The sequence below is a fragment of the Nuphar pumila genome, chromosome 10 (genome assembly GCF_984573655.1).
Source record: "Nuphar pumila chromosome 10, dmNupPumi1.hap1.1, whole genome shotgun sequence".
Lineage (NCBI taxonomy): Eukaryota > Viridiplantae > Streptophyta > Magnoliopsida > Nymphaeales > Nymphaeaceae > Nuphar > Nuphar pumila.
Genome location: NC_143258.1, coordinates 75,096,079 through 75,109,091, shown reverse-complemented (window position 1 = coordinate 75,109,091; position 13,013 = coordinate 75,096,079). Strand labels below are relative to the sequence as shown.

Genomic DNA, 13,013 nt, shown 5'->3' with positions numbered 1-13,013 from the left:
TGCTAGTTAAATTTCTTATGCAGTTCTTTTCTTATAATAGTTAGCCAACTTGTGCCAGTAAAATGCTTGTAATAATTTTAGCATCGTGCTCATGATAGTTTGCTCCATGACTTTGTTGAAAGCAAATTGCTATTTAATTACCTGTCTACTTGACATATTAAATTATTCTGCATAATTATGTTTTATATTGTCTTGTCTGTGCACCTACCAGTTTTTAGTGAAACTGACCCATTTTATGGGCAAGTGATGAACAGGTGATATAGTTTGCGATGACACGATGGCGTGATGAGATCAAGATAGAGCTCTTTTCCTGACGTTTCGCTCCTGAGGACGTGTTGAAAAATTTGGTATAAAGTATATTTCAAAAATTCTCTTTCAATTAAACCTTGAGTTACTAAAACTGTTTTAGTAAACTTCTTTTTTATTTCAACAAATATAATGAGTTGTAAAATCTCATGAACAAATTCTCAATTATTGAAACTGCATTTTGAAACCATTTGATTTCAATAGTTGTGCGGAATTCGACAAAGAAAAGTTTACGCTATAATGCGCTCAAGGTCCATTGACTTGTTGTTATAAAAATATCATTTTCCACTCCTGAGGACATGTTGAAAAATTTGGTATAAAGTATATTTCAAAAATTCTCTTTTAATTAAACCTTGAGTTACTAAAACTGTTTTAGTAAACTTCTTTTTTATTTCAACAAATATAATGAGTTGTAAAATCTCATGAACAAATTCTCAATTATTGAAACTGCATTTTGAAACCATTTGATTTCAATAGTTGTGCGGAATTCGACAAAGAAAAGTTTACGCTATAATGCGCTCAAGGTCCATTGACTTGTTGTTATAAAAATATCATTTTCCGCTGAAGTACTATTTAAATTCTGATAATCGTATGATTTCAAAGCTTTCTAAACTATTCTAAAAGTTACAAGTCCTGGATTTTTGGGGCGTTACATAAATGAGGTGTGGTCAAGTGGTAAGGCAACGGGTTTTGGCTATTACTTGAAGGTTTGATTCCTTACATTATATTATATAAAATATTTCACTCTCACCAGCTCTCGTGCACGAATGCATGTGCACAAAGTTGTCTTCAAAGGGAGAGCATTATTCAGATTCGTAACATCGGAATTTTGAAACGCCCAAGGTACCCATGTCAATGCTGGCGAAAGGTGCTGGTTGCTTTGCATATTCTCTGTGTATGTGTGTGTTATATGCTTTTTTAATATTTCCCTTCACTTATAGTGAAGCTCCCTCCCTCCCTCCTGTGTGTGTATAATATATACATGCATACATGCCTACATCATATATATATATATGGTTAAGAGTTGCTATAGTCATTTGTATGTGCAAACGACGCAGCAACTATCATTTGTTTTTGTTTTTTTTGCTCCAAGTGACCCCATGGATGTGATCTACAGGTTTTGTTTAGTTGGAATTGGCTTTTGGATTGTCGGGATCCGGCCTGTATACAGGTTTTTCCGGCAGTCCAAAAATCAACAGCTATGAAGGAATCAATTTTTCCCGACTCATAAAAACATGTTTTCCATTGAGAAAACATGATCAAAGAGTCAATTCCTACTAAATCCAGCATACTGAACACATCTATGTGGTTAGATTGTGTCAAAACAACCCGCACTGTGAGATTCAGACTAGATTATATGTACAATAGTGTGTATCAAATATAAACCCTATATATATATAGAGAGAGAGAGAGAGTAGTATGTGGTTCATAAATAGTCTCATCTCCTAAACCATGCTAAATGCATTAAGGAAGCATAAGCGCAGGTGTTGGCTTAGTCTAAAGACTCTAAACTTAGAGATGTGGTTTTATACATGCATACATCTATATATATACATATATATATAGGTTGCAACCATGCCATACCACGTACCTGTACCCATATCCACATCAAACAGGTATTCCAAAATTCTAGAACTAATTTTTTGTGGATTTTGCTTCAATGATTAGACCAAATTCACTTTAGAAGTCACAAAACCTGATACCTCATTGTTAGGTTCATTTGAAGGGCATAATGCTGCTTCAGCTTCACGAAGAAGATCCATCTGAAAGCATGATATTGCAAACAAGTAGCGGGATTGAGCCATTTGTGTTCCTTCAGAAAGATAACCAGAAAAAAAAAAGTATGTTAATATAGGTAACGAAAACACACACTTGCAAAAAACATATTTCAACAAGAAAGAATCCCATGCTACAAGAACATGCAAAGGATCGGGAAAAAAATAAAACAGTGCCTGGAATTACCTTTCAGGATATGATAAGCACGGTAAGCTTGATTGTTTTGCAAGTAACATTTTGCTAAGAGCTGTAAATTCACCTGAGAATAGAATAAACAATAAACAGAGTAGAAATCAAATACAATATACATACAGTTCCTAACAACAACAGTCATCTGGGGAATGGAGGGGTTTTGTGTTTTAATTACGATATAAATAAAAGAAAAAAATAAAAAAATAGAAAGGGAAAAGAAAAAGAGAGAAAAAAGAATGCTTCATTGACTATGCAATACATTATAACAAGCATAATAAGGCCAATACAAGGAAAAGTACCAAAAACTGTGCTGACAAGCACCTGCAGATCAAAAGTCAAAACATGGTATGCATTAGATGAAGAAAAAACTCCACCATTTGGTGGGTTGCCAAAGCGAAGGAGAGCATAATCCAGCAGGGGATGGCATATCAATAACAGTATACATAACGTCTTCGATAGGTTATGTTTCACATCAAAGAGACCAAATCGTAAGAGGGGTTCCGATGTTAATTCAAAACAAAACTTGGTCAATGGTCATTGAAAAATACACAACATTCCTTATTTGGTCTCAACCTTTTTCACTCCAAAAGTCACTTAATTTTGGAGTTATGCACATCACTGGCATGTAAGCCACATTCCCTGATTGATTTCAGCCCTTTCAGCTCTAAAACTAGCTCAAGTGAGAAGCCATGCACCCATTTGCATGTACACATGAAGACACGCCCACACACACATGCACATAGCATTTGCACCATACATTAAAAAAAAGGTGCTATTAGTCATAGTATTACCCAGTGTTGTATCATATCGACACAGATACGGGTGTGTATCGTATCGTTTTCCCAAAGTAATGATACATATTGTATCATATTGTACGATACTATCATTTTTTTTTTGAATCGTATTTCATAAACTTGGTTATTTTGTTTATTTTTATGTAATATGAAAGTATGAGTCTTGTGGCATTGTTCTTGTGAGATATGCATGCAATATTATCTATGATTCTATATTAGTTGATGTTCGATGATGATGCAGAGCAGGACCAGATTGGGCATGTACCGCGTGACCCAGGCACGGTCAGGGAACCCAACACACAGAGGATGGACGATCGGACCCAGGAGCTAGATCCGATCGCAGGTAAGGTGACCTGATGCAGGAACGTGACCCTGCGCACCTACTCCAGACAAGGGAAGGCCCGGATCGACCCAGATCCATCTGCAGAATGAGGACACCTCGGGTCCAGGACCGGACCCGAGACCCGGGTCCACTTGCAGCCTTTAAGTAGGCCATTCTAGGGTTGCGTGCGGCAAAGAACATATTGAGAGCCTTCCTTTTTTTCATTCAGTTTTGCAGCAGTCCTTTGTTTTTTTTTCATTGCTTCCTTTCTTTCCTATTGTTTATTCCCATTGCTTGTTTCAGTTTCGCGTCCGTTTTGGCAGCAGCCTTTTGGATATCTGCATTTATGTTATTTGTCTTGTTGGCCAGTTGTTACAGCAGTTTTTTCATTTTTCTTGCTAGTTACGTTGTCTTGATTCAGTGTAGCCTTTCTCAATCATTAATAAGCTATTGATCGGATCGATTGATCTGATTCCTTGCGTCAGCATTTCCATTAAGTTATTTGATGTTGCACAATTGTTCGTGCATTGGAGAATCAGCATCAACGTCGGCCCAACATCGGAACAACGTCCATTCCCTCGCTGCAATCACGATCATCAAGTCGGCATCCTTTACGTGAAGGATTTTTCGGCTTCCTCACTGCATCAGATGATGTCTTATATATCTCATAGAGACATAAATGTGATTTTATGGTTGTATTTTGTACAATTCATAATTGTTTCATGTGTTGTGATTTTTTAGAGTCTTGGATAATTTTTTCTAATTTTTCTTGATTTTTTTGGATTTTTTGAAATTTTTTTATTAAAAATTTACAATGCGTTTATGATACCATACAATATGGTGTTATTTTGGGCCCGACCAATATGGGTAACAATACGATACTTACAACCTTGGCATTATCAATGGCGGATAACAACAGGACCGATTAGGTTTTAATGCCTCTACCAATTCTTGAATCACCATGGCAATGCCCTCCATCAGTTGTTGGCTCCAACAAGTCAATAAATTTGAAAGTGCATGAGTCATGTTATCAACTGCACCTCAGGATTAGAAAAAACATCATAAAGTTAATATGATTACTAAGAATTTGCATAATTCCCACTAATACAAGGAACCACTAGTATCTGAAGAACTATTGTGGTTAGGAAAGCCTAGTGATATTGTTAATGCCAACCAAACTGGTCAACAATAACGATACCCGTATGTATGCTAATGGATACAAGACACATATGTATATTTGTAGATACATAAGAATATATGTGTACACATACATGTGTCTGTCATGCAACAAAGCTGAAGTTTAGTACAAACCATGCCTATCAAAACATGCCAACATATACAAACATAGATGCATGCAATTACATATGTGTGCACATGGCTCACAGTTTGGTAGATATGGAAAAGCAATGGTTTTGAATGCAAGCTATGTATCATATGCCAAAGTAAGGAACACAGTAACTAAGCCCAAAACCAACACATGTAAATCAGCACCGGGTGTTCAAGCCTACAGAACTGCATCCAACTACTAATAATCACATGACAACGACCTAAGTATAGCAATACCTTGATAACATATTGGATACAATTGTGTTTAATTTTGTTTGCAACTTCTAAGGGACACTATTCATGTATTTGTTCAATAGAGCTCATAATCAAATTTAAAATGATCCCAGAAAAGCAATAATCCAGATATTCTTCTTATGTTAGACATGTAAGCATGTCAAACAGTAGATCAAGAGTATTGGATCAGCCAAGCATGTGTAATGGAGTTCTGATGAAATCTTAAACATGTTTTAAAAGCTAAATTTCCTTTCCATCATATAACATAAGCAAGGAAATGGGATCTAAATTGATTCATTCTCGTCCCCATGCAAAGCAAACGATTTATCCACTGTGAATAGACTATTACATGCATGTGGACACCCATCCAGACACCACAAGCATATACGAATACAATAAGTAGTCTGCTTATTCTGCACTTGATTTCTTTATTTGCAAATATTAACATCTCAGATTACAAGATGTATTCTTAACTGATTCCATTGTAATAGTCATCATATTGTATGCTTAAACGCTGTGTCACTCTGATACTCTATTTTGGCCCTTGTATCATGCCCCCTTATATACTAGCTAGGGCAGAGCCACGTTAGCAGGAGGGTCGGCACGTGCCCACCCTGACCGGCTGAAATCCATTAAGAGGGATATGGGTCAGGGTGAGCACTAGTGCCCAACCCAAAGGAGGCCGACGGCCCCCTTTTGGTTAAGCATCTAGTGAAGATGTTGTTGGTTTTGCGCAGCAGATACAAAGAGGCAAACCGGACGGAGACTCGCCAACAGTAAAATCTCTCTCTCTCTCTCTCTCTCTCTCTCTCTCTCTCTCTCTCTCTCTCTGTGTGTGTGTGTGTGTGCTTTAATGACGACATTGATGGTTTTGTGCCGCCGATACGGAGAGGTGAACCTCCAAGAGGATGGAGGCTTGCTAACGGTAATATTTACAGTGAAAGCTCTTTCTCTCATAAAGGGGAGCGTCGAGAAGAGGCTCTAATTTTTGAGAGTTTGTTATTCTTCTCCATTTTGGCCTCTTTTCTTCCTTCGTCATATCGGAGGAAGGAATTTGAGCGCCAGAGATTTTTCTGACAATAGAACGATAGATTTTGGGCATGATGAGAACGGGGAGGCTGGAATGTAGATATTTTTCTTTTTTGGTGCTGCAAATTTTTGGTTTACTAGCAGAGTCATCATCTTGCTAGTTATTAAAAAAAATTCTTTGTTACTAAAAACATGTTTAGTTTCAACCAAGGTTCCTAATTATAAATATGACACACTGTAGTTCCTCAAATTTTTTTGCACTTGCTGATATAGTTTATTGTCATAAATTTTTTTTTTTTTTACTGTGCATTTGTGCCCATCCTAGCTTAAATTCCTGGCTCCACCCCTGATACTAGCCATATTAAAAACTTCATAAAAATGGTTGCGTCCGTGTATCTGCACCCACATCCAAGTGACATAGCTTAAATGCAACCCCATAACCATAGCAAAAGAAATTAACAAAAAAGGGTGACCGAAAAGAGTTCTTACACAATTAGTCACTACAACAAAATCTTTCATGGGGACAAAAAAAGGTACGACGTCATTAACCTAACAATCTCCTAAGGAAATATATGAACAAACTCATGAGTTTCAAAATCTTAGAAAGCGTACTAGAAGTTAATCACCATGAAAAAGGATAACTGAAGGCAAAAATAAAAATAAGAAAAAGCATGTACCTCAGATGGAAACTCTGCACAAAGGCGCTCCGATAAAAATGTAGCATTCCGGTGCATGTAAAGACGAAGGCTACTATTTACACAATCGATCAGGATGGATTCCATGCTTGATTTTTTCTTTTTAATGAGAGACTCCATTCATTTTAAGGATAGCATTTCCGAATTTCAAATCAGTTTGAACGAAGACCGAACTTCCACCACTATCATCACTCACAAGTAATGAGGGAGACACAGAAGTTTCTTGATCTCAAACAAATCTATGGCAAAGGAACTCTACAAAACTCTAAATTCAAATTGAAATCCCCCAGATTGGCAGACTCAATAGTACGGCAGGATGTTATGCAAAAAATACTGATTGGCTGAACAAGTTAAGTTGCAAGACGGGCAAGCGAATCACGGAAGCCAACTGCGTATCCAAACAGAAACCTGCACGTCATCAACAAAAAACAGAAGAACATAAATTTCAAAACAAAAAGCGCGTAAAGCTACAATACCAAGAAAAGCAAAACCTTGCTCCCACTTTAAATGCAATCCCAGACTAGTCATGTGCGAAGAAACACACATACAAATCAATTCATTCAAGCATGTCAATTTGAAAAATAATAGCTCACAACCAAATCGAAACCATGCACATACAAATCTTTTTTTCCAACATATTGTATATGTTTGATGCTGAAATTGAATGGTTTTCGAACCAACGAAATGTTTCGAATGCAGTTGGCTGATGGATAGCGTCTGAATTATGCTATTTTGGTCCTTTTCCCACATTATGCAATCAAGAAGAAGATGATGATGAAGAAACAACACCCCCCACACACACACACAGACACACACAAAAGAAAACGTCACCCTAAAATAGTACATAAAATCCTAATCCTAAGTCCCTAACCATATTCTTTGAGGGACAGACCAGAGAAGGGACGACCACCCAAGTGGATCGAGGCCTCTTCCTCGTGAGAAACAGCCTTGCTGGAATATAAATGCGATAGAAAGAGTGGAAAGGGGGAAGAGTATCCAGCAGCAACTGTGGGTTGAGCACGCACTATTCAGAGGACCAAAGCCCTGCAAGATATAGAGGAACAGAGAGTCGAGATACTTTTCCTTTGAACCTAAAGAAAATAAGGAGAAGAAAAAGAAGAAGAAGATAGATAGATAGATATAATCAAAAGATACCTCAAATCTAAAGAAAACGGGGATCGGAGGGTCGACCGGCAGGAACGGTGGCCCGGTCGTCGCCGGAGTGTACCAAAGCCCTAAAGCCCAAAGGATCGGAGCAGACGACTGAGAGAGGGATCCAAGAACCTTACAATCAGATTTTTATGGAACCGTTCAAAAAATTTATTTTAGACATACATTTCACTAATTTTACAACAATGCCAAGATCCAACCATTTAAAAGAATGTTTCCTACCAAAAAAAAATTATCAAAGAGTGAGGGGAATGAATATGTAAATAGGCAATGCTTGTTAGATGAAATTGGAAATGACTCAACTTCACCCTCATCAAATACCATCTCCACTCTCATGTCCTCCTATCTCTGACTCTCGAACAAAGCCTTAATGGGTTAATATTTGGTGATGTTTGAGCACGAAACAAATCACTTTTTTCATTTTATTTTAATTTTGTTTTTGTAAATTGGACCTTATGGATTTGATGGCTAGGTTTGTTTACTATACGAATGAGTTTAGAACTATCTAATTGTGACATATAAGTAGGTTTTCCAAGGGCTTCAAAATATCATCAACACACAATGCATTAAGATTTCACGAATGGAAGAGATTGTTTGGATTAAAATAACATGATGAAATATTTGATGGGTAATAAACAAACCGTGCTAAACACATCTATATGGTCAAATTGAGTCGATAAAGCTTGAACCTATGATTTTTCAGCATAATTGTTTTGTTCCTTCAATAGCACCAACTATTAACCATTATTTAGTTTCTATATATGTATATAACATGACGAGATTATATTAGCTACCCTTGCATGTATTTCTAGTAGAAACAGCTTGTTTGCTCATATTTTTGTGAATTTTTTTTGGATCAAGCCCAATGCATTGTATTTTTTTTGTTAACAAAATCATATTTTTGCATTGAAATCACTCAACCTAAAGTTCATTCCCTAGTAAATGGATCATGTTGAATGCATCAATTTGATCAAATACAACTTGCATTTGGGTTTCAGCTAGAGGGTACAGTACTCTAGAGGGTAGCTAGTAGTTTACTTAGTATATAATGTATGAATACAAATATTAGAACATTTTACAAATACATGCTTAACTTTTACCCTAACTATAAAAACCTCCTAATTTTTTAGATATTGCAAATAGTCGCTTGGGTTAAAAAGCAATTCTCAAACAATTGCCTCCTCTAACTTTGAGTAGGTTTACCATGGCCAAACAATGATTGTACTTTATGTATTTACCAACTTGTCCCACCTTGCTCTTTTACCAACTTTTACTTGTTTAAAACTGAAACCCATCTCCCACTAGTTGCCAGATCACCTGAAGCTCGTTTCCTTGCTGGTTGCCAAAGTGATGACCAGTCTCTCTCTCTCTTTCTCTCTCTCCCTCCTTGTACATATTTACAAGAATATGTGCTTTTACCTCTTTCAGTGTGTTTGTGCATGTGTGGTTACTGTTAATAGTATAGGTTATATAGTTCATGGTCGAATTTGCACTTATGTGGCATTCTGTTTAATCAGGCACATACAGTAGTCATTAATGTCATGGATGCATCTATGATGATCTCTCTACTTTCCTACAGCACAATGACAAGCCAATGCGAGGCATTTGGCTTGAGAACCAGGAAGAAGTTGTCAAGTTGGTTGGTTCAAGATCTCAAAATGGACTCATTATCTCTTTGAAATGACACCCAACCTGTAAAGATGATGGTGCACCCAAAGGTATTGATTCTACTGAACTTATTTTGTGAAATCCTTCATAGTGTTCTTATACGTCTCGTTTTTGTTTGCCTTTTCAATCTATGTTATGAGCGCTCCCTTTTCATGAAATCAACTAAATGAACTGGCAAAAAGATGATTTGCCACCAGAGTCAGGGCACCTGCTAGCCCATTTGGCAATTTCTTGAAGGCAACAAAGGTTCTAAGGACATGCATGGATGCCAGTGTCTTTGACTTAAATACATTGGTTAGGGGTTCTTAGGTACAGCAACTTCTTGATATGCAAAGGAAATTGTTGGACAAGTTGGATATGTGTTGAAAGAAATATATGAAACAATGTATCGTCTTCCTCTATTTTGTTCATATGTTAAAGAGTGAATCAATTACTCAATTGTTGCCGGCAATAAAGGGCTGATGATGGCTGCCCAGTCCAGCCAATCTCAACAGCGCTGACCCTGCCAGGGTCAGCTGGGTTCAGCCAGGTGGTTGATCCCATGATTGGGTTTGGTTCTACCCTAGTTGATCTAACTAGGTTAGACCTAGTTAGCTCAACTAGGAAGCTAACTAGATCTAGAGGGGCAGGATTCAGTTGGATCCTAATTGGATCCGGGTCAAACTAGGATCCACCCCAAATTTTAAGCAACCCTCTCCCCCTCTTTCATTCTTTTTGCCCTAGCTACCTCCCTTCCTCTCTCCTTCATTTATCTTCCTCCTCCATCGTCCGGCCATCTCCACCCTTTGTGGTGCACCACCACCTCCATCGACGTTCTCTCCTCCTCCTCATAGAGCTGCAACTGTGGGAGCTGCCTTCTCCCTCCTTTTCGTGTTGCTGCCGAAGTGGAGACGCCCACAACTGTGGAACTACGAAGGTAGGTTGGTCCCTCCTTTCTTTTCTTCTATTTCTTTCGTTGTTGTTTTTGTTTTGTGCTTGTTCTGATTTTTTTTCTCTGTACTTTGCCTTCTCAAGGAAGAAGACGGGCTGCAGTGTTGGGCATGCATTACGAAGCAGGTTATATGTTCTCCCCCGAAACACGCAGGTGCGTGTTCTTCGGTCTGAATGAGCGCCATGTATGTAAGCACGTGGGACTCGTTTCCTCGTTTGTGTCGGCATCACTTAGCATCGGAGTCCGGTTCGTTTGCAAAGACTTAAGTACCCTTTCCCGCCATTAGCGCCATGAAATAACATTTTGAGTAAAGGACAAAAATGTTTTCCCATCAGAAAAGGTTAAAATCATCATCTTTTTCGCCCTAAGGAGTAAACTCCTTTGCTTTAACAGGAGCTCCTTGCAATATATCGCCCTAAACGTTCTGGCTCACCCTTTGACGATGCATCATCTGTTGTAATAGGAGCTCTCTTTGACGACACAGCCTTTGATGTTGTCTGTTGCCGCGAGATCACCATTTGTCATCGACTACTGCCGCCAAAGCACCCCTTTGGCATCGTCTGTTGTTGCTGGAGCACCCCTTTTCGTTGTCTACTATCATCAAAGCGTAGTCGAAGCACTATTGCCATCATCGGTTGCATCTATCTTCTAGGTGTTTCTCCTCCACTATCAGATTAGCAAAACTCATGGTGTTTGAGTGAGTTTCGTTTAAGGTTTCGTTATGTAAACAAATTGATTTGTAAATATGAATGTTAAATCTTACAATTGGTTGTACTGTTTATGCTAAATAACACCTATTTTCATGCTGAAACAAATCGATTTGTACTTATCCACCTTCTGGGTGTTGAAAAACAGTTAGCATGATTTGTTCTTATGAAGGCCAAACATTATTAAATCGAATTGTACTTAATTTTGCTATTCATAGCAATGTGTAATTATGAAGTTACCTTAATTTGTACTTAATTTTGCTAAATCATACTACGATGTTTACTTATGAATCCAAATATTGTGATGACTTGTAATGTTGGTGATTGTTTAATGAATATGATAATTTGTAATAATATATACTTGGGGAGACGGTAGTAACATATAATGATGTAGTTAAATTTATGTGTTGTGCACGTTAGCAATGACTATAATTCATAAGACAAAAAAGCCTTCGCCATTAGAGGGGATGACTCTTGGAGAAATCATCCGCCAATCCAATATATATGAGGGTTATGTAAAGTACCAAAATATAATAAACATTGAGAATGAAAAAGACAAGAACAAATTGTTGGATATTTATCATGCAGAGCCTGATCCATCAGATATTGAAGATAAAAAACAAACAAAGAAAGATGAGGAAGAACTAAAGATGAATAAGAAGAATAAGAAGAATGATGAAGAGAAGGAAAAGCAAAGGAAGAATGAGGAGAATGAAAACTACGTGCACTTACGAGGCAAAAGGATTTCTTCCTGCCGACCATGCAAAATTAATTTTACATGCACATCATTCTTCATGTTATCTATCATGATCGTCAGTTGCATCGCACTATATTATGCATCGAGTTGTTATTTACTTTGCTAATAAAAGAAATGACTTATCGTATATGTGTGTTGACGATAGCGATTCTCGTGATAATGATTTAATGACAGCTACGACATTGTGAATTGATTTCAATTTTAATCGCTAAATGAACAACAATTTGAATACGCAAACCACCACCGTAATCACGCAATAATGTAAATGCCGCACGCACATGTTTCAATATCGTAATATAAATATCTTATAAATCGGCACTAGCAAACACATAATGTGTTATAAATCGATATACATATCGCATAATATATTACAAATCGATACAAAAATTCAGCATAATAGCTTACAAATCGATATTAACAAACAAAACAATATTTCACAAATCGATAATATGTTACTACAACCACGATTTGCGTTATACTATTCCAATATTTTCTATGCAACCGCGATATGTACTTATGAAGGGTGTGATTTATATATCAATTTGTAAGTTTGAAGCAATGATTTATTCGTTTAAAGCATGAATGATTTATACGTTTGACAAAATAGCGATTTATACTTACTGATGATAGTGATTCGCGTGACAGCTATTTAATAAAAGGTACGAAGCTTTGAAGCGTTTTCTATAGAAATCACTAAATGAGCAACGATTTGAACACGCAAATGGCCACCTCATGACGCTACAATGTAAATTCCTCACGCACAGGTTTCAATTACATACTACAAATATCTAACAAATCGATATTAGAAAGCACTTAATATTTTACAAGTCGGTATATATATCCCATAATATATTATTATACCTAAACCTATACACTAAACCCTAAACCTTTAATATCTTACCAAACTTAATCCTAAACCCTAAACCCATAATATATTACCAAACCCTAAACCCTAAACCTAAACCCTAAACCCTAAACCCTAAACTCTAAACCCTAACCCTAACCCTAACCCTAACCCTAACCCTAAACCCTAAACCCTAAACCCTAAACCCTAAACTCTAAACCCTAACCCTAAACCTAAACCCTAAATCCTAAACCCTAAATCC

The 13,013-nt window shown here is 37.2% G+C and overlaps 1 protein-coding gene across 2 annotated transcripts in view; it reads right to left on the bottom strand.

Moving 5' to 3' along the window:
* Positions 1–7,795, bottom strand: part of LOC149826838 (cell division cycle protein 27 homolog B-like) — a 51,090-nt gene extending 43,295 nt beyond the window's left edge. Inside the window, exons 1-4 of one of the 2 annotated variants that reach the window (XM_090018991.1) lie at positions 7,567–7,795; positions 6,657–7,082; positions 2,269–2,341; positions 2,010–2,119 (exon numbers count right to left, since the gene is read on the bottom strand). In XM_090018991.1, coding sequence (XP_089875117.1) covers positions 2,010–2,119; positions 2,269–2,341; positions 6,657–6,794 — 321 coding nt within the window. In that variant the 5' untranslated portion in view covers positions 6,795–7,082; positions 7,567–7,795. The remainder of the gene's footprint in view (positions 1–2,009; positions 2,120–2,268; positions 2,342–6,656; positions 7,083–7,566) is intronic. The other variant, XM_090018992.1, reaches the window with a different exon arrangement.
* Positions 7,796–13,013: the final 5,218 nt, after the last annotated feature.